General features: G+C 38.6%; 1 protein-coding gene across 3 annotated transcripts in view; it reads right to left on the reverse strand.

The window, feature by feature from the left end:
- Nucleotides 1-1,953: 1,953 nt before the first annotated feature.
- The window catches only part of PSIP1 (PC4 and SRSF1 interacting protein 1), a 35,993-nt gene continuing 17,862 nt past the window's right edge, over nucleotides 1,954-20,084 (reverse strand). For all 3 annotated transcript variants that reach the window (XM_084225566.1, XM_084225565.1, XM_084225567.1), the window contains exons 8-17: nucleotides 19,884-19,983; nucleotides 18,152-18,227; nucleotides 16,597-16,822; nucleotides 15,859-15,977; nucleotides 13,486-13,541; nucleotides 12,269-12,339; nucleotides 8,516-8,617; nucleotides 7,640-7,859; nucleotides 4,763-4,874; nucleotides 1,954-2,721 (exon numbers count right to left, since the gene is read on the reverse strand). In XM_084225566.1, the coding sequence (XP_084081692.1) occupies nucleotides 2,658-2,721; nucleotides 4,763-4,874; nucleotides 7,640-7,859; nucleotides 8,516-8,617; nucleotides 12,269-12,339; nucleotides 13,486-13,541; nucleotides 15,859-15,977; nucleotides 16,597-16,822; nucleotides 18,152-18,227; nucleotides 19,884-19,983 (1,146 nt within the window). In that variant the 3' untranslated portion in view covers nucleotides 1,954-2,657. The remainder of the gene's footprint in view (nucleotides 2,722-4,762; nucleotides 4,875-7,639; nucleotides 7,860-8,515; nucleotides 8,618-12,268; nucleotides 12,340-13,485; nucleotides 13,542-15,858; nucleotides 15,978-16,596; nucleotides 16,823-18,151; nucleotides 18,228-19,883; nucleotides 19,984-20,084) is intronic.

Raw genomic sequence — 20,084 nt, forward strand, 5'->3', positions numbered from 1 at the left:
AAAGACATTGGCCTTCACCTACAGGATGAGGATGGTCACCTCACCAACAGGGACACAGACAAGTCAGAGATGTTACTGCTTTCTTTGCCTCTCTTCAACATGCATTATGGGGCATAGGGATCCCAGTGTCCTGAGGACCAGAACTTGTGCAAGGTCTGCTGGATCCCTTTTAAATGTTTGGAGCTTGATGGGATTCATCCAAGAGTACTCAAAAGAGCTGTTAGATGTCACTGCAAGGTCTCAATGATTTTTTGAATGATTTTGGGAATTTGGAGAGGTCCCAGTCAACTGAAATAATTTTTCCAGTTTTCAAGAATGGCAAGAAGGATTACCCTGAAAACAACAGACCTGTCAGTCTCATTTCAGTGACTGGTAAAATTATGGAGATTATTCTGTGAGTTCCTGAAAACACCTGAAGGACAATGCAGGTTTCAGTCAGAACCAGCGCACCTTCATGACATGAAAGTCCTGCTTATGAAACCCAATTTCCTTTTATGACAAGGTAACACACCTAGGTAATCAAGGGGAGCCAGAACATGTAATCTTTTAAGATTTCAGTAAAGCTTTCAAGACTGTCTGTCACAGTATCCTCCTGGAAAAACATGTCCTGCGCACAACACAATAAATGCCTCGTGAAATGGGTGAGCAACTGGCTCATGGGTTGGGCACAGGGGATTTCAGTGAATGGGGTGACAGCAGGCCTGTCACTGTTGGAGTTCCAAAGGGCACCATCCTTGGCCCTGTGCTCTTCATCCACTTTACTAACAACTTAGATGCAGGACTTGAAGGGATACTGAGTAAGTTTGCCAAGGGTATTAAACTAGGAGAAGCTGTTGACCCCCTCAAGGGCAGGGAGGCCCTGGAGAGAGAGACCTTCATAAAGTGGGAAGGCCGAGCAATCACCAACCATATGAAGTTCAACAAGGGAAAATGCTTGATTCTGAGATGCACCAGGGATGGGGCAACGCTGGGTGTATGGACAGACTGGGACTGAGATGCTGGAAAGCAGTGCCAGGGAAAGGGACCTGGGGGTCCTGGTCAGTGAGAAGCTGAACATGGGTCAGCAGTGCCCTGGCAGCCAGGAGGGCCAGTCCTGTCCTGGGGGGCACCAGGCACAGCATCACCAGCAGGTAATGGAGGGGATTGTCCTGCTCTGCCCTGAGCTGGGACAGCCTCACTTCGAGTGCTGGGAGCTGGTTTGGGTGCCACAATATAAGACATGAAAGTGTTAAGAGAGTGTCCAAAGGATGGCAGTGAGGATGGTGAAGAGCCTTGAAAAGTGGCTAAGGTGACTTCATCTGTTCAGCCTGGAGGAGACTGAAGCAAGACCTCATCACAGTCTACAACTTACTCAGGAGGGGAAGAGGAGGGGGGCAGGCACAGATCTCTTCTCTGTGATCAGTGACAGGACCAGAGGGAATGGCCTGAGGCTGTCTCAGGGGCAGTTTAGGTTGGATATTCAGAAAAGATTCTTCACACAGAGGGTGACTGGGCACTGGAACAACTCCCAGGGAAGTGGTCACAGCACCAGCCTGACAGAATTCAAGAAGTGTTTGGGCAGTGCTGTCAGCCACATGGTGTAACTCTTGGGGTTTCCTGTGCAGGGCTGGAGTTGGGATTTTGATGATCCTTGTCGGTCCCCTTCAACTCAGCATGTTCTATGTGTATTCTCAGCATATTTAAACTCTTAATTTCTGTCATACTACAAAAAAGTTGTTACAGTATTGGGCAAAGTCTGTGTTTCAAGAAATTTCAATAAAAACACTTCAGAGAGGTTTGTACCTGTTCTATTCCCTTTCATGCTTCCAGGAGTTAAAACACTTTACCAGTGTTTCTGTTAAAATTCTAGTTAGAGGTCCCCAAGTTAATGCCAAAGCAGTAAAATCAAAATAGTACTAAAACCAGACTCATGTTTTTCCTATGAATGGTTCTTTCTATACAAGGATGTCTTAATCAGTTTGAAATTCTTTAATTCCATAAATCATTCAAGACAGTGTTTTCCAACCATTCTGCATCAACAGGTTCTGTTGTGAGAACACCACACTTTTCAGTATACTTACTATAACAAAAGCAAACCATAAAAGTCACATTGCAGTAAATTGGCACAATTAATTTTGCAAGAACAGAACTAAACTTATTTAGAAAAAAAACAAACAATGAAGTATACTCATACATTAACATTGTAACAGCTATAAAAATGCCGCTTTCAACTCCTACAAAACACAGTGAAAAGACATCCCCAACAAGAGTTGAAAAACTGCACAGAGGTAAGTATCATAGGAAGAGTAGTTTTATACAAATGAAGCAACCAGAGAGTTAGAAGTATTTACACTTTTTCTGCTATTAACTAGACAAACACACAGTAGTAAGTTCAAAATATACTACAACTCTAAGTCCTGTAACATGTAAGCATTTTCTAAGCGGGATTTTCACCTTTTGAAATGTGTTACCTGTTAATACTGGATATAACTATTGGCAAAAGTGTTTAAATACTTTAAACCAAGATTAAAGGGACTTTTATTCCACAAAATTTAACTTCAAAATACTATGCTTATAAAATTATTTAGAATTTCAGCAGTCTATAGATTTCAAATGCAAAACTTAACAATCCTCTTTAATTTGTAATTAAAAAACTGAACAATAAAACTTCAGCGATGTCATTTGTTTTCAAAGGCAGAATCATCTGCTGGCTTTTCAAGCTCCCTCTCTTCACCACATGTCCTAGAAACAAAATAAAGCAATGTTATTGATCACATACAAAGACAGCACGCAAGACTTATTCCAGGTGGTTGCACAGTGTAGAGCAAGCGATGCTGATGAACACTCAGCAGTATATGAAGTCTGGAGAACTGAGGCTGTAAGCGATGCCAGCTGTAACGTTACCCCAACAATGCCCTCAGATCTGAAGCTAAGCTGGGAGTGAGTGGCATCACTATTGATGTATGTGATGGGCTGTGAAGGGCAGTCATTCACAGCTCCATCTCTGTCTGTACTGTATGTCAGTTGAAGTGGAAAAGTGCTCTAGCTTAACTTGCCTTACCTCCTGCCACTGAAATCCACTGTATCCTCGAACACTGAGGTAACCTCGAGGGGCAGTATGTATTTTTATAAAAAACGCCCTGAAAAATGTTCTTAAGTGCCAATCAGATCAGAAATTTTAAGTTACAAAACTTTTGTAAAAATTTCTGAATTACATCTTCAGAAAGGTACAGACATGTCTTCCCTCTAGCAGAGGGAGAAATAAATGTTCAGAACTAAATACAGTCCTGTGATTTAAGAGGTTTACCAGCTCTTTGCTTAGTGAGCCACATAGGTGTTTTGGACATTATTTTGTTTACTTGTTTCTCACTTGTAACAAACCAAATATTGCAAATAAAAATGTAGAAAAATAATGAAAGGAAGTTTGTACGCTGGAGAGTATGGAGCTTGAATTCAAACATGTGGATGCATTTCTCAAGATGCACTATATTTGCAAGGAGTTTATTTAAAAATCTGGTTTGTTGCTGTTAGCTACCAATAAGTTCACAGATCCTGTGTCCAAGTAGCCTTACGATATTTTTTTGGAAAGTGGGTTTCTTTATCAAAGTCAAAGATCATTGGAGTGTGGGTTGAAATCCACAGCAAACACCACACACACACTTAATAGAAATGTTTATTTAATTTGTTTAAGCAGGGGCCTAGAATATAACCTGTAACTCCACTATGTTCCTGTAGTATTGCTGCAGGACTTTATTCAGACCAAATGAGTATTCAGCATAACTGTTTGAAAACTCCCAAATCTACTTCAGTACTTCTGAGGCTACTTCACAGTAAATACCAGATAAATTTTCATCTTAATTTCTTAATTGGTTTTTTTGTGCTGTTTTGTTGGGTTTAAGTTTACCTTATTGTAAATAATAGTCAATATTCCGCTATTTTGTATAACTTTTAACTTGGCGGATAGCCAAAAGAATGCCAGGCAGCTGCAGTTTCTCCTGATGTGCATGAATTTAGTGATGAAAGGAGCTTGCTCCAATACATACTGCTGAACAAAAAGAATCTCTGAGTGCAAAGTGCAGAGTGCCTGGAGAAAGCAAAGTGTACTTCAAATTTGTTAATAAATTCTGTTAAGTGTTTCTCTTTCTGTAAGAGATTCATTGCTTGTTGTTTATGTTTACAAAACATATTTTTTGCTGCAACCAAGGTTTAAATACTTAATGCCAGACAAATTGAAGCATTCTTATGGCTTCATGTTTAAAATGGTAAGTGCATCCACCTCCACAAAGCATTCAGACTTCTGGAATTTCACAGCTTTAAGTCCTAGCCTGCAGTTTACCTGCATTTGAGTGCTTTTTACAGCCAAACAGTAGAAAATGATATAAAGTGGCTGTCTATTGATGACAATACATGAAAAATTCACAAAAAAATTAATAAATCTCATTAGTTTCTATAAGACTTGGTTCAGACTTCCTTTGCTTCCAACTTAATAGCCTAAAACACAGGAAAAAGCTTTTACTTTGCCCAGAACCACCACATGCTGATTCTCTCCAATAGCAGGACATCCTGTAATGTTTATAAGTCTCCACCACAGCAGTGAGTGAAATAACCTTTAAAATGTTCATTCAAAACTTAAACAGAAGATTTGTATGCTGTTACTCTCTAAAGTTGAGAGTAAACTCTGTGAAGAAAACAGTACCTCAACATGGTTAAGTAACTTCAATCTATTTTACACTATTAAGCGAGAGCAGAACAGATCCCCAGCTCAACAGGGTTATTAACTCACTTTTTCTTACTGCCAACTTCATGCCTATCTTTCCTTTCTTCAGCACTTTCTCCATTGTGTTGTGACTGGCTGGTGTCCTGGGGTTCAGACCCTCCATTCAGAATCTTTGAACCTTTAAAATGAAAGAGCAGAAAAGTGGTACTTGCAGGGAATAAAACTGTATTATAATAGCCCCCAATAATTTCTTTACCTTAATCAAATAAAACATTACAAATATTTTCCCCTCACCTTGATACCCAAGTAGCTGAAACAATACCAAAGACACTGATACAGCTTCAACTTCTGGACATCCCACGCAATGTGCCTCATCCCATGGGAATTGAACAGCTTGTATTTTTAATGCAATTTCAAGTTCTTCCTGTGTTTTCTAGGCTACAGATCATAGGCCTAATGCTTGTTTGTATTGTTTGTATTCTGAGCAGTGAGAGAATATACTTCCATTTTTACCACTCTAACCAGGTCAGTTAATTTTGGGGATTCTTGGTACTTTAATCGGTGAAGTTATTAGTTTCATCACTTCTAATTTACTTTGACTCCAACAAATTATGTATAATCAAAATACAAGTTATATAAATATAAGTGTTTAATGATAGCATGGATTTTTCAAGCCGGAAAGCAGTGCTAGCTGGAAGGACTATTTAGTGAAGTCAATGCAGAACTATTTAACATCTTTTACAATTTCTGTGATGACTACATATTTTGCTGTGGTATTATGAGCCAGTAAGTTTTGAGTGAGTTGAGGAACGTCACTCTCTGAATTGATGGTCCATTTTACTTGCAAATTTATAAAAGAACTCCTCTATTAAACTACTGAGCTACAGTGAGAAAAAAAAGACAACATATTATTCATCTGAATTTTTACAGTTTATCTGTATACACTTGCTCAGAATCAGTCCTGAACTCAAAGGTCAGAGGAGGAATTCAATGAACAGTGAATGAGTGAATGCTATATTCCCTTGTTACAAAGCAGATGATCTGAAGCTTTACATTAAGTACCACCAATTACAGCATCATTCTGTATTGACTATCATTGTGAAGATAGTCAGAGTTCAGCAGTTTTAAAAGGGCAAAAGAATGCATGTAAGGATCAAATTTTCTTTTTACAGCAAATAAAGAAAAAACTACTTCCATAAAATATCCCTCTACTCTGATAAAATGTCTTCCTATTCTCCATGTGACTGGGCAACAACATGGTATTTCACTGTGTTCTACTGAAGCTGTGTTAACCTTATCTGGAGTGGCTTCACTAGCCAGACTATGCCCAGGAAGTCTCTCACTGTAGTTTCTTTGGTAAAGTATTAGTTGTGCTATCACTGGTTTGGAGAAAGATCTGTATGGAACCTCTACTTCATCACCCATTCTCTCACCAGAAGATGGTTGGACCTAAACCATCCCTGCTTTCTTAGCAGTTACAATTATAGTGATATTCCTACTATAGTTGTGTTGAATCCTTGGCACCTTAGTTACAGTAATTTGTTTAGTCTTGATCTGAGTGGTGTAACTATTAAATTATTTTCTGAAAAAAAACCCCAGTTCTGCTCCCAGAATTCAATTTCAAAGTAAATGTAGTTTCTGTGAGATGCTTCTGGAGATCAATTGAATAGATGAGTAGAACTCCTACATTGCAACATAGATTTCCAGTGTGTCTCTCATTTTGTTCCTCTATTTAAATATATATATATTTTAGTACTAACTTAAAGTTATTATTGAGCATGCTTACTATGGAAAGCTTTTGATATTTTGCTGTACAAGGGCTCATGATTGATGTGGAACTGTACTGATAAGAGCATAAATACATTCTCCTGCCATAAATGATTATTTCTTTGCTGTTAGGCTGAAGAACTACTGATGTTGCATCAGGGAAGTAACACAGAAGTGGTTAAAAGTTGCTGCTACACATGGTAGAGCATGCATGAGGCTAGGGAAGGAAACTTAACAGTTTCAAGTTCTCATTCCGTGGCAGAAGCTTAGGTACCAAAAAACTACTGGAGGAATAGAACATTGTGTTGGTTTTGGCTGGAATAGAGTTAATCTTCTTCATGGTGGTGAATATGGGGCTGTGTTCTTGATTTGTGCTGAATGCGAGGTTGATAATACAGAGATTTTTTTTTACTTCCAAGCCGGGCTTACACACAGCCAAGGCCTTTTTGTTTCCACATTGGGGAAGAAGCTGGGGGTACATGGGAGGTGACACAGCCATGATAGGTGACCTAAACTGACCAAAGGGACATTCCAGACCATATGGCATCATGTCAGTATGTGAAGTAGGGGGGAAGGAAGGGGGAATATATTTGAGTGATGACATTTGTTTTCCTGTTATGTGTGGGGGCCCTGCTCTCCTGGGGATGGCTGAACCTGCCCATGGCAAGCCCTGAATTAATTCCTTGGTTTGCTTTCATGTGGACAGCTTTTGCTTTCCCCATTAAACTGTTTATCTCCACCCATAAGTTTTCTACCTTTTATGATCTGATTCTCTCCCTAATCCTACTGGTGGAGGAGTGAGCAATTGGCTGTGAGAGGCTTGGCTGCTGGCTTGGCTTAAAGTGCAACAAAGGTAGTATGCCATTCTACCTCACATTTAATGTTTTGTTTTTTTAAATTCTGTAACATTATCAAGTTAGGTAATTTACAGAAGTAAAATTTGCAAGACCTAATTTTTGCAAATTTCCTTTAGCCAAATGAGATAAAATGCCCATGGCAAATGTTACATTGAATTTGAAAATTATTTGTAGCAGTACTGTCCTTGACAATTTCAGATATGAAAAGGTTTTCATAGACTGGTGAAATTCCTGCATCAAGACTATTTTGAAGCTGGCTCAGAAATTAATGAAGACTAAGTCTTTTATGTGACAAGAAAGTAAAGCCACAGTGACTTACCTGTTTGATCTTTTTCCTTTTCAGTTTTTTTGTTTGCTCCTTTCTTCCCCTGTTCTTTGGTTTTATTAGCTTCTTCATGCTGCTTTTGCTCAGCAAGTGATTTATTCAGTACTTGGGAAAGAACAGAATCTCCTTCCCCAACCAGAAACATGGTCTTGAACTTGTTATATAACATTGTAGATTTCTCCATGATAACTTGGCTAATTTTAAATTTCCGTATCTGAAATCAAAGTGATAAAACAGGCTCCACTTAGGTCCTTTAATATCTGTGTCATTTCATTACATGCTACCTTACATTCATTTAACCTACAATGAGATCACAGGCTTTTGCACTTGAAGTGTCACAGAACTTCGAGGTTCAGAGGGCCCTCAATAGATCTCCTGGTCCTACCCTTCATGGGAAAGGGACCACATTATCAAGCACCCTTGATCCCATCACAATTTGAAAACCTATAGTGATGGAACTCCACCACATCCCTGAGGAGTCTGTTACAGTAAAACAATTGTTCTAACTGTAAAAAAAAATAGGTTTTTAGCATCAAAATAAAACCTTTCCCAGTGCAACTTGTACCCATTGCTCTACATCTGGCGAAGACAAAAACCCCAACCCTCTCTTTGCAGCAGCCCTTTAAACTGCTGAAAAATGTGATTACTTTTACAGGAAGGAAGGAACTAAATCCTTTAGTCTTTGGTTACAGGGCAGGTTCTCCAGCCCTGTGATCTTCTTGATGGCCCTCCTGTGGGCCCTTTCCAGTCTGTCTGCATCATTCTTGCTCTGTAGGGATCCAGACTGGACAGTGTACTCCAATAATAAATAAAGTTGATATCAATTTAAGAAAACATACACTCTACTTTAACTAACATTGAAAATCTCACCTTCTTGAGAGTTAAGATCATCTCTGTATGTTTCTGAGCTTGTTGCATTGTGACTTGAAGGGATGCAAGCTCATCAAGAGCCTCAATACACCTGTTCACATCCTGTATATAAACAAAAAAATTAGTCTGAAGACTTACATATTAGTAATCTTTAATTAGCCATACTAATCTAACTTCTGTACTCAATGACATCTTCCCATAATTAATTCTCCCTTAATTTGACTATGTACTTAATTTTAGAACAATTTATATAGTCAAACTTGCCAACAAAAATTTAACACCAGTTGTCTCTTAGCTACTCCCATAAAAGGCAGATTATATTTAATTAAGTTGTAACATTTAACAAGAATTTTAAGCTTTCAACATACATAAAAAGCAAACTTTGTGCTGCTTTCATGATTCTAGAACTTCTATGCTCAAAGTTGTTCACCATAGTCAGGCTTCACCATGCTCAATTTTTCACAAGTGATTAACCACTGAGAAGGCAGGAAAGCCCTGCAGTTAGTACAAAGAACTGTTCTTATACACTCCCTGCCACCCAGTATGCTTTTTAAGTAAGTTTTCACAGATGCACCACCATCCAGTCAGAGGGTTAAGTGGTTCCTCCACTGGAGCAGGCTGGAACTGATTAAGTTTAGCACTAGGTAGTCCCCACCATCTTAGTACCAGAACCTTGCTTCCAACACCTAGAACAACTCTGTGTTTCCCTAGCTGGAACAGCTTGCTGCTCCTCATGCCATACTTCTTAACTCACACTTATTTTCTTATCTTTGTATTTTCTCCAGATTGAACACTCCCAGCTCTCTTGGCCTCCTCTTTTTCAACACATGCTCCAAGCCACTAATCCATCTTTGTGGCCCTTTACCTGGCACCCTACAGTAGGACCATGTCTCTGTTGTTCTAGGGAGCCTAAAATACAGTGCAGTGTCTCATCAGTGCCAAGTAAAGCACAACCACCACACCTTCCATGTTCTGGCAACCCTCTCTAATGCAGCCCAGAAAGCTGTTGGCCATTTTAGCTGCAGAACTGTATTGGTGGCTCATGGTAAGCCTGGTATCCACCAATACCCCCAGGTCATTTTCTGACAAGCTGCTACTCAGCCACTCAGTCCCCAGCCCATGCTAGAGGCACAGGGTTATCACTCCACAGGTGCACTGCTGGAATTGAAGTTGATGAAGTTCCTGTTGGCCCACTTCTCCAGCCTGTTCAGGTCTCTCTGGATGGCAACACTCCCATCAAACCTTTGATTTGAATTCTGTATCTTTTGCAAACTTGCTATAGATGTGGTTTGTATCATCATCCCAGTCTTTAATAACATGTTTTAATAGTACAGACTACTAGTGACTGGCCTGTAGCTGCGGTCTGCCAATGGTTAGTATTTTATGCCCTGCTGTTCAGCCAGTTTTCAGTCCACCTTTTCATCCGCCTTTTTAGTTCAGACCTCCTAAGTTTATCTTTGAAGCTGTCCTGAGAGACAGTGTCAAAAGCCTTTTTAATCTTAACAGAAACAACATCCACTCTTTCATCCACCAAGCTAGTCATCTCACAAAAGGACATCATTTTAGTCAAGCATAATTTCATCCTCACTCTGTTGACAACTCTCAGAGCTCTTACTGTACTTCATATCACTGGAAACAATTTCCAGGAGGATTTGTCCCATCACATTTCAAGGGATCGGTGTGAGATTGACTGGCCTGTAGTAACCTAGATCCTCCTTCTGCAAGATGAGTGAGGCATTTGCTGTCTTCCCGTCCTCAGGAACCAGCCCCTCATCACCCATGACTTTTCAAAAACAAAATGGAGTGGATGGACAATGACAACATCCAGCTCCTCCGGCACTCTTTTGCTTATTCTGTATTAGGTCTCTGTCTAAATGTTCTCTAATTTGATCTTTGCTCTCTGAGCATCAAAGTTTTGTTTTAATCTTCCCATGGTCTCAGGGACCTAGGATTCCTGAACAGAATTGTACAAGCAAACTGAAGTCCAGAAGACACTGGTTACCTGAGGCGTTTTTACTACTTGTTACCTCCTGTTTCACTAGAGCGCCTATCTCTGTATCCCATTCAGAAGAGGCCCACGTTTTCCTAGACTTAATCAACCTTGAGAAGGAGGTAATCCCTAAAAGGGAGTCAGATCTCCTTGTCCTGTCTTCCCTCTAGCATGGTCTCTCAAGAGATTCTTCTAAGCAGATCCCTGTAGAGGTCAAAGTCTGCTCTCCTGAGTCCAGAGCTCTGATCCTTTTCATCCTGCTCCCTTGTCCCTGAACTTCACTATCAGAGTCACTGCAGCCAAGGTTGCCCCTGACCTTCATATGCCTGACCAGAACTTTGCTGCCTGAAGGATCAGGCCTTGCCTTATCAACTTCTTTATCACCTGTGCTGGGCAATTGCCAAACACCAGAAGCTTCTTCTTGCATTGTGTGTTATCTGCATGTCCCTTCAGCAAATACCAGGATGTTTTAAGCTTCCAGTCAAGGGTGTCTCCCCATTGTCTTACAATGAATTAATTCTCTACTTCTCCTTGATCAGGTGATCTGCAGAAGATATTCTCAGGATGACACTCATTTTGGCTTGCCCATTAATCCTGACCCATAAGCTTCCAGCTGGCTTATCAGCTGTTCCAGTGCAAAGCTCCACATATTTCAATTGGTCTCTCACATAAAGTTATCCTTCATCTTGTCTTCCCAGCACCCATCTTTCCTAAAGAGCCTGTAAACATATAAGGCAGGGCTCACCTCACTTCTACCCAAATCTCTGATACCAATGAAACCACAGTCCTGCAGCTGCAGAGATTTCCAGTTCCCCACACTTGCTCATCACACTGTATTGTACAGCCATCCCTAAGAGAAACATGGTTGTGCTGACATTCCAGAAAGGTTATGAGAGTTTTCCTCATAATGCTGGGCTGCCAGCAATTCCTCATTCAGTGTGCTGATGCTTGTGGTCATGCCACTTCAGTCTTGTTCTTCAAAGAAGAATTCTGTGGATTACAAAGTCAGTCTACATCACCCTGCTGACATCTGTTTACATCTGATTGCCATCCTGCTCCACCATTTCCTCCTCTGCTATAATTTCCTCCTCAGCTTCCTAGTTTGATGTTCTTTAAGGCTGGCCAGCCCACTGGCAGCACTACTTTTGGGTGGTCTTGCCCCCTCCTAGCACACCTATCTACTCCTTTGTGAGACCTTTCCTCAATAAAGGAATCACCACCTGGGTCCCCATACCTTTACCATTACCCTCAAAGTCACACAGTCATGCTTGCTACTTTCCAAGTATCCTCTGACTGTATCACTGGTACCCAATCTGAAAATCTGCAGCAGCAAACAAATAGGCCAGAAAGCCTCAAACATCTGCCAGTAACATTCCAAACCCAAATCCCTGACAAGCAGCAGATTTCCTTTGACAGTGAATGGAGTCAGTGGAGTGGAGCGCTAATCACTTGCATCCTGCTACTGCATCCAGTGTCCTGGTGTTTCCACATGGCTCAGCAAGCTGATCTGGCACCAGATGTTCTATCTGACGTAATTCTATCTGAATGCTTCTGGTAAATAATTTATTACGTAGCATTTTCAAACAAAACAGGTTTCATTTGCTGACACTTATCTTTCACTGCCCACAGTAGCCACATTTAAGCACTAGTTATCTTGCATATGGAAAAAATGCCTTTTAGAGTATTAATTAAAAACAAGAACACATGCCAAGTATTTCCTACTGGAATTTGAAACATGAATCAGTTTAAAAAAATATACTTACAAGATTATCAATTTTCAGGGAATTCTTTATTTCTGCATGTATCCTTTGAAGCCTAGAATCCACTGAAGTTTCTGAAGATTAAAAATAATACTCATGAACATTTGTTAATCACATTGGGTTTGCTTTTGCAGAAATAATTCCAAAGAATGAACCTCATACAGAATGCAGATGAAAACAGGCATCCTGCATTCAGGTGCACACATAAATACCATCAGAAAAAAAGCACACAGCTTCTTAAAACTGAACAGGATTGGCAACCCACGCATTTTTTTCCCTAGAAGTTACAACTGAAAAGAATTTTCTATTCCAAAACACAGCTGTCACGCTCTAATTTTAGGCCAGCTTAACAAGAAGTTTTAACAAATTTTAAGAGTTATAAAGCTGGAAGACCTTCCATGACAGGACACTTGGTTATTGATGGTTTGTGTTCAGTAAACTGGTCACGATTCAAGTTACAGTCCAAATCCATCCAAATAAAATGTTCCCAGTACACATGCTTCAGAAGTGTGAAAGGTGAATGGACATGGCATTCCCTAATTCACATGCTGAATGTCTGCTTCGATTTGGTACATATTCTGAACAACAATGCAAACAAACAGTTTTCTTTAAGTCAAACTCATCTTGGATGGGTTTGGATAGTTTTTATTTGTCTTTTGCTGCAACACTGGGTTGAGTGGAGTCCATGCCACTGGATCTGTACTATATTACAAATTACAGATTACAGACAGTGGTTTGGATTGCCCTCAAAGATGGGAGTACTGAAAAAGAAATTACTTATTCCTATGAAGGTCAGTCAGCAGGCAAGACCATAGTAATCTGAATCTAAGCCTCCTACTTAGTGAGAGGTAGTATCTAAATAGTTTCAAGGTCCCTCAGAGTATTGTATTATGAGAAGATACAAAGGAAAAAATTACGGGAATGACTGAAGTGATTTATATCAAAGAATAAAAGCTTTTTTCTCATGTTCACAAACAGAAGAGACTGGGGTTTAAAAGGTCAAATGACAGGGAAGTTAGACTAGCAAAGACCTGTTCTACTGCACTGCACTGCATGGAAGAATAAAAATGCATTGCTTCACAGACCTGAAAGAATCATGGAGCAAACATCTCAGACTGAGACCACACAGCCACCCTCAGCAGTACATTATCTTATCCAGGAAGAAATTCCATTCAAAATACAAAATGACCAAAAATACTGGTAAACTTCTTTGAACTAACCTCTCTTCTTCTCAATCTTCTTAACTTCTGCTTTCTTGCCTTCTTCTTTATTCTGCCTATCAAAAATGTTGAAATGTTTTTTACAATGTTGTAAAGCCTGCTTCACCCCCCTCCCCTCCCCCCCCACCTGTTTTTGGATGAGATGCAATATTTTGAGGTATTATCTTTACTAAAACATTAGCATGCAAAAATAACAAAGAACCAAACCCTGGTTTTCAAGAATGAACAATTTCACAAAAAATCAATTAGCTAAGATACTGCTGGTAAGTACTCAAAGCCATATTTTTCTAGAAACTGCAAATTAAAGGATTTTAATAAACACATAATCTCCAAACTGTATTTTGGTTTTTGTTGCATAGTAACATAACACATTAACTGGTAAAATGCCATTATATGGAACTAATTTATGGAGAAAGAAAATATTTTAATCATCATGACAAAAGGAGTAGAATTATTTACCATTACCACAGGGAATTTATGGAGAGATCAATTAACCATAATCAGTTCCTATATGACTATTTTCTCAAATAATGAATTGTAACAGAATACATATCTTACAATTGGCCATAAATGTATCAGTAATAATTTAAAAGTTCTTGAAGGAAGTAGTAATACAGAAAAAAAAATTATTACAAGTGTAGTGAAACTTCCTTGATCTTTCCTCATTTGTATCACTGAAAATAAAGCTGAGACTCAAGAAAAACAACAAAAAAAATCTCCATTTCAGTTAGAGGATGAAAACAGGCAGAAATCTTTGAAACAACCTTTTGAGCTCTTTATGCAGAGAAGATTATGAACTTCTGCTTAACAATCCCTCAGTTTTCTCTGACTGAGGGATTTAAAAGCCTACTTTTGTAATTTTCATATTTCAGCATATCATAACTAAATGTCCTGTGACTAGTTTTCTCCCTGTCATACTAATATGCATACATAAAACATGTAGGCCTGCATGTCTTCCATGTTTCTTTCATAAAGAACACAAAACTTGTCTGCTTCAACTGGCAGCACAATCTCAACAGTACTGATAAACTTTGTATATGTACAGAATGGTGTACAAAGCACCTTAACTAAATAAATACTAATGAAGTAGCTACCAGAAAATGGAAACTACACTGATGAGCAAAATAATCAAAACACATATCAGCCTATACTAGTTTTACTTCTCAGCAATATTGAGTTTTGTGGTATTAGTCATCAACTGTAATTAAATTCATTATACATTTACTACTTCTCCTTTATCTCACTGAAACAAACTCTATCTACCCTCCAATGCATAAAATATGACAGCTACTAAAAAGAAGGAATTTGGTTGTTATAACAAAATCAATATATGACAGTTTGATTCTCAAAATCAAATCAGCATGTGTTAAATAGTGATATATTAAAAGATGCTAAGGCAATTTAGTATCTCTGAAACTGGAAATGCTTAGGTTTCCCACATGTAGGTAGAGTATTTATGTTAGGTCTCCAGAGGAGTGACAGGAACAAAAGGAAAAAAGGCTGGAGCATGAGAAAAGAAATACTCAAACAAACTACATTTTTATTAGTGAACGTGAAAAAGATAGGGGTTTTTTTACAGGTAAAGGGGACCTTTATTTTCTTCCCTCCCTCCAAATTTTTACCTTGTTCTTTCCCTTTCTTCTGCCCTCCCACCAATGGTGGGGATGAGAACATCAAACTCTTGTGGTGCAGCTTCTTCACCCATTTGCAGAATAGTGAATGAGTCAGATTTCTTCCTATTGTCCTACTGTCCAAGTTCCTGGTGGGATCTTCTCTCTATTCTTAAGTTTGATTTGAGTAATCTTCTAAATGCAGTTTGTTCTTGGTATCAGTCAACTGGCTTTGCAATACTAGAGTAATTACTTTTTCCTTGTTCTGCTTGACAGCATGTGCTCCCACTGTCAGACAGAAAAGGCAATGCTTTCCTGATAACCTATGCATTCCATACCTCATGAAAAATCTATAACCATGGATTATCAGGACCTACCAGGTCCTACCAATTTAATCTAAAATTTTAAAGAAAAATATATGGCTGTCCTGAACAGTTTTTCACACGAACCCCTTTCACATGGATATTCTTAACTTAGTTCTAAAGAGAACACACCAGCTGTCCTCTGATAGATATTCTACATCACTGAAAGACTGACATCACTTAATTTCTATGTTCTATTCTTCCCACAAAGGCACATTTTGGTTCAAGGAGCTTTTCACCTTCCCCTCAAAAAGAAGTTAAGATAGAAAACCAAAAAGGCAGGGGGAGATAACAGTAGAACACAGACCAAAACAGGTTGGAATTTTTTCAGAAGTTTCACCTCCTGTTAGGTTCAAAATATTACTACAATTTGCAGGCATTACATGTCAAAATAGACTCACGATTCAGATTCTGTCTGTTCTTCTTGCTTACGCTTTCTTTCTGTTACTTCTCGCTCATGTTGGCTTCTTACAGTGTTTCTTCTGTGAGTTGCCTGAAAGCTTCTTCCTCCTTTTTTCTTCTGTTTTCATATGGCATTTTGTGATTGGAAGGAAAGGCAACATTATTAAATTATTGCTTCTGTAAGCAGATGAAACTAAGTATCTTTGAAATAATTCTGCTCCATGGAGAAACCTGACAAACACCGGCTTTCCCTGAAGTTAAACACAATTTCATTAGTCCTTTCTCCTTTTTTCCTTTTCAAAACTAAGCACCAGAGGGCAATGCTAAGGGCAATACTAAGCACCAGAAAAAGGAAGACATTACACATTGTTGGCTAGAAACAGTTTTGTACCTTTTAAAAATGTGATTTCAAGCCACATTGTTCTCCAGAGGCACCAAAGGAAAACAACATCTGTCTTCCAGGGAGCATAGATCAAAAAAAAAATCCCATAAGCCTCTTGATATTTAAATCCTTTGTTAAAAAGACATCTTAGAAAAGATGCTTTTCTTAGAAAATACTCAAAGTTCCTGAAAGAATTATTTGAGAAAAATATACTTCTGAAACCTTTATTCTATCTATCTGTACACCAGTCATGCCAGATTTCTACTGTCATTAAGATTTAGCATTAACTTGAAGAAAGATCTCCAGTGATACTACTTTCCTCTATAATAAACTTAGCAGGAAAGCAAAATTATACCTTATCCCCTTCTTGTTCTTCTCCTTCATCTTCAGAATCAGAAGCTGATGCAGAACCCACTTTTGCAACATTTTTCTTTTTTGGTTCAGCTTCTTTCTTTCCTTCTTTTTTATCCATTTCCTTCTTTGATTTCTCCTCTTCCTTCTGACTTTCCTCATCTTTTTTCCCTTGCTTTTTGGGTTTTTCTTCTGCTCCTTTTTTCTTTGCCTTCTCCTCCTCATTAACACTAAAACAAAAAAGAGTATTGTTGCAGTGTGTTTTTATTTTGCAGGTTATTGGTTGATTTGTCCTTTTGGGGTTTTTTGCTCCCCTTGATTTTAGAGTGACACAGACCTGCCTTTGTTATTCAATTGAGCTAGGTGTCAGTTTATCTCTTTTCTACTTAGCTACTTCTCTGCCAAGTTTCAAACCCTTTCTCCCCCACATCCAGTTGTTAACCCCTCCTGTCCCAAGCAGTTTTTCTCCCTTGTATTCCCTGCCTTGTGTTCCACCCCCAGTGCTTTTGATTAGTTGAACATTGTATTCTCCCTTGAGACCTGCCCCCCTTTATAAGCTGTTGTTTGTCCCCAGACTGTGGACAGTGCCACCCCAGGCCCAGGCTGCTGTGTCCTTTTGTTTCACACCGGGCCTCCACTGGTAGCTGGGATTCTGCGGAGCCCCGAGAAAGGGGGACTGTCGCCCTCCCACTGTCACCATCTAGCCAGGATGTGCGGCAAGTATTTAGGCATCACATCTATTATCTATAGTGACTTCAAAGAACAACATTCTAACTCAGGAAGCTGGGCTTTTTGACCACAGAATAGCAAAATGATGAAGTTAATTCACTTAACAACTCTTCAAAAATACTCTTTCTCTAAAAATTAAAACCCACTACCTGTGGGGGGGAAGGCCCCAGCAAATAAATATCAGTATGGAGGGCCCAATGAAGGTAGCATGAATAGAAGTGCATAGATCCTCACCCAAGAAGTTAATTCTCAGTGGGCTCCCCCACACAGATGGGTCTGTAGAACCCAAAGTGCATACACTGTAAACTAGGTTTATAAAGTATCCTTATTTAAGTTGTTTCTGTTCCAAAACTGTGTATTTCCCAATTTATAGAAAACTAAACCTATGTTCAACTTTTCCTTGAGTTACTAGAAGCACTAGACTTGATATAAGAATTGAAAACAGCAAAATCGAAATACAGGTAACTAACAGTGTTGCAGTTTCATCAGAAGAGATTTCTGAAACAAAAATGTACAAAAAGAAAAACACTATTTTATTTTTGTACGTTGTTGTACTTTTTCTTAATAAACATCTTTCCTCTTCACTCAGTATACAATCATATAAGGAATTTTGTACAGAATGGACAAGTTAGGAAGATTAAGGTCTTCTCTCCCGTGTTTCAGAAATGTCCTTCCTTGAATGACTGCATTATAAAAACGTCTACACAAATAATAAGTTATACTGAACACTAACGGGGCAAAAAACCTGTCAGGAGTAATAACTTACAAGTCTTAACATAAGGAGAAACACAGTTGACAAGGAAGAAGCTTTATATTAAGGAAAAACTTACAAGTCACCCTCCGAGAGACATGATGGTTTCACCAACTTGGGTCTCCCTCTTGGTTTTGGAACTTTTACTTCAGAAGCTAGTAGTTATACAGAAGTAACAGGTTAGTCCACAGCCACCATATGTTCCTTGTCTATGTCTCAAGATACTTATGCAACAGACATAAGCCACGCTTAAATCAAAATATACGCACTATATTTGTTACTGTACAGAATTCAAGTGAATTGAGTACCAAACTTAATCAAGATCTCTTTGTAAGTTAAAGTGTTGGCAGTTTTTTTAGCCGACTGGTGAATTTAAAAAACTTTGCTGATTCCTAGCCACAGACTCTGGCTACTAATTCTTTTTTTGGCTACTAATACTTTTTGCAATCTATGCAGTTGCAAATGTGAAACATCCATTTCACATGTTGCATAACTAAGATGAGTATTAAATTAGATAATGAGAAACCTGACATTAGTGAATGAAAAGCAGTCACTTAGGTCTACATTTATAGTTTGTTGTCCACTAGTTTTACCCATATCTTGGGTTTCCATCACTTTCCAGGCTAACAAATCACTGTCAATAAGTTCTACCACCACACTACAGTGCAGATCAAATCTCTACAGTTCCTCAGATTTATTATATTGATAGGAGTAAGATAAACACCCTGCCTGCTTGGCACTTATCTACCTCAAATACTTGTTGAGTTCCAGTGACTATGTTGTCACTGGAAACCGAATATTCAGTGTTTAAACTCTTGTTGGTTTTAGCATAGAGCACTTTTAAGCATCCTGCATAATATATTTTCCAAAAAGGTTTTTCATATAGGAGGCAAAAGTACATCTTACAGATGTTTTCCTGCTCTGACAGTAGTCAAACCCAGCAAAAAATTGTAAAGAAAAAACCAAATATTAAAAATGCATATTTAGTGCATGTAATGAAATGGCAGAGGAGGATGAATTAATACTTAATTTCCTCACAGTTTCCATGGCATAAGTACTTAAAGTCTATTTAATTGTGGTTCCACTCTTTTTATATTTATTGTCAGCAGATACAGAGGACTATGAATTGTTTCCCTGACTAGGTGCTCATACAATGTACTTAATAGCTGCAAGAACTGTATTCCAAAGCAGTAATTAGTGATCAAGAATATCTGCAAGCTTACCATTAAAGTGACAATAGATCATTGCTAACTTGAAAGAAACAAATTATTCTAACAAAACATTCCAAAAAATCAGTTACATTCTCTTTTTATTTTTTTATCAACACATACTTAAACATCTTTTTGAACAAGTCTCTTCAGCTCTTATTTCATTTTTCTTGTGCTCTGAACTTCACCTACAGGCTCCTTATCCCCCCAGTTCTCATCTTTGTGTTTTATGGATCTTCTAACTCTATTCTAGTATTTTATAGACCTTTAAGGAATAAAAAACTTGATGCAGAAAACCTGCCAGAGAGCGCCTATCATATATTTACACTTAAGCAGTATTCTGCAAAGAAGACTGACCTATTCTAAAAGGTAATACTTATAAACCAGTCTTTAATTCAGAAGACTAAACATTAACAATTTAAATACATTCATGTCCTGAACTCATCAATATGAGACGTTTTCTCACTACAATCTATTAGTAAAATCTGCCTTAAGCCTTCAAAAATACTCTGTAGTACTTCAGAGGAAGGAGGTAACTCCCTGACTAGTTCTACTAAAATATTTCTGTGGTGAAAAAAATTAAATCATTCTTCAAAAAGTTACCTGCTGGTCTTCCTCTTTTGGGGCTTACTTTTGGAGACACTGGCACAGTAGTTGTTGCTGCCCCTGCTGCCACTTCCTCAGCTTCAGCTTGTTTTTCAGACTAATTTAAAGAATGAATTTCACCGGTGAAAAAACACATGGCACCAATATCTCAATTCCTTTCTCAGACAAAAACCTTTAAACTTCTGGAAATATGCTATT

Source organism: Fringilla coelebs (genome assembly GCF_963513975.1).
Source record: "Fringilla coelebs genome assembly, chromosome: Z".
Taxonomy (NCBI): domain Eukaryota; kingdom Metazoa; phylum Chordata; class Aves; order Passeriformes; family Fringillidae; genus Fringilla; species Fringilla coelebs.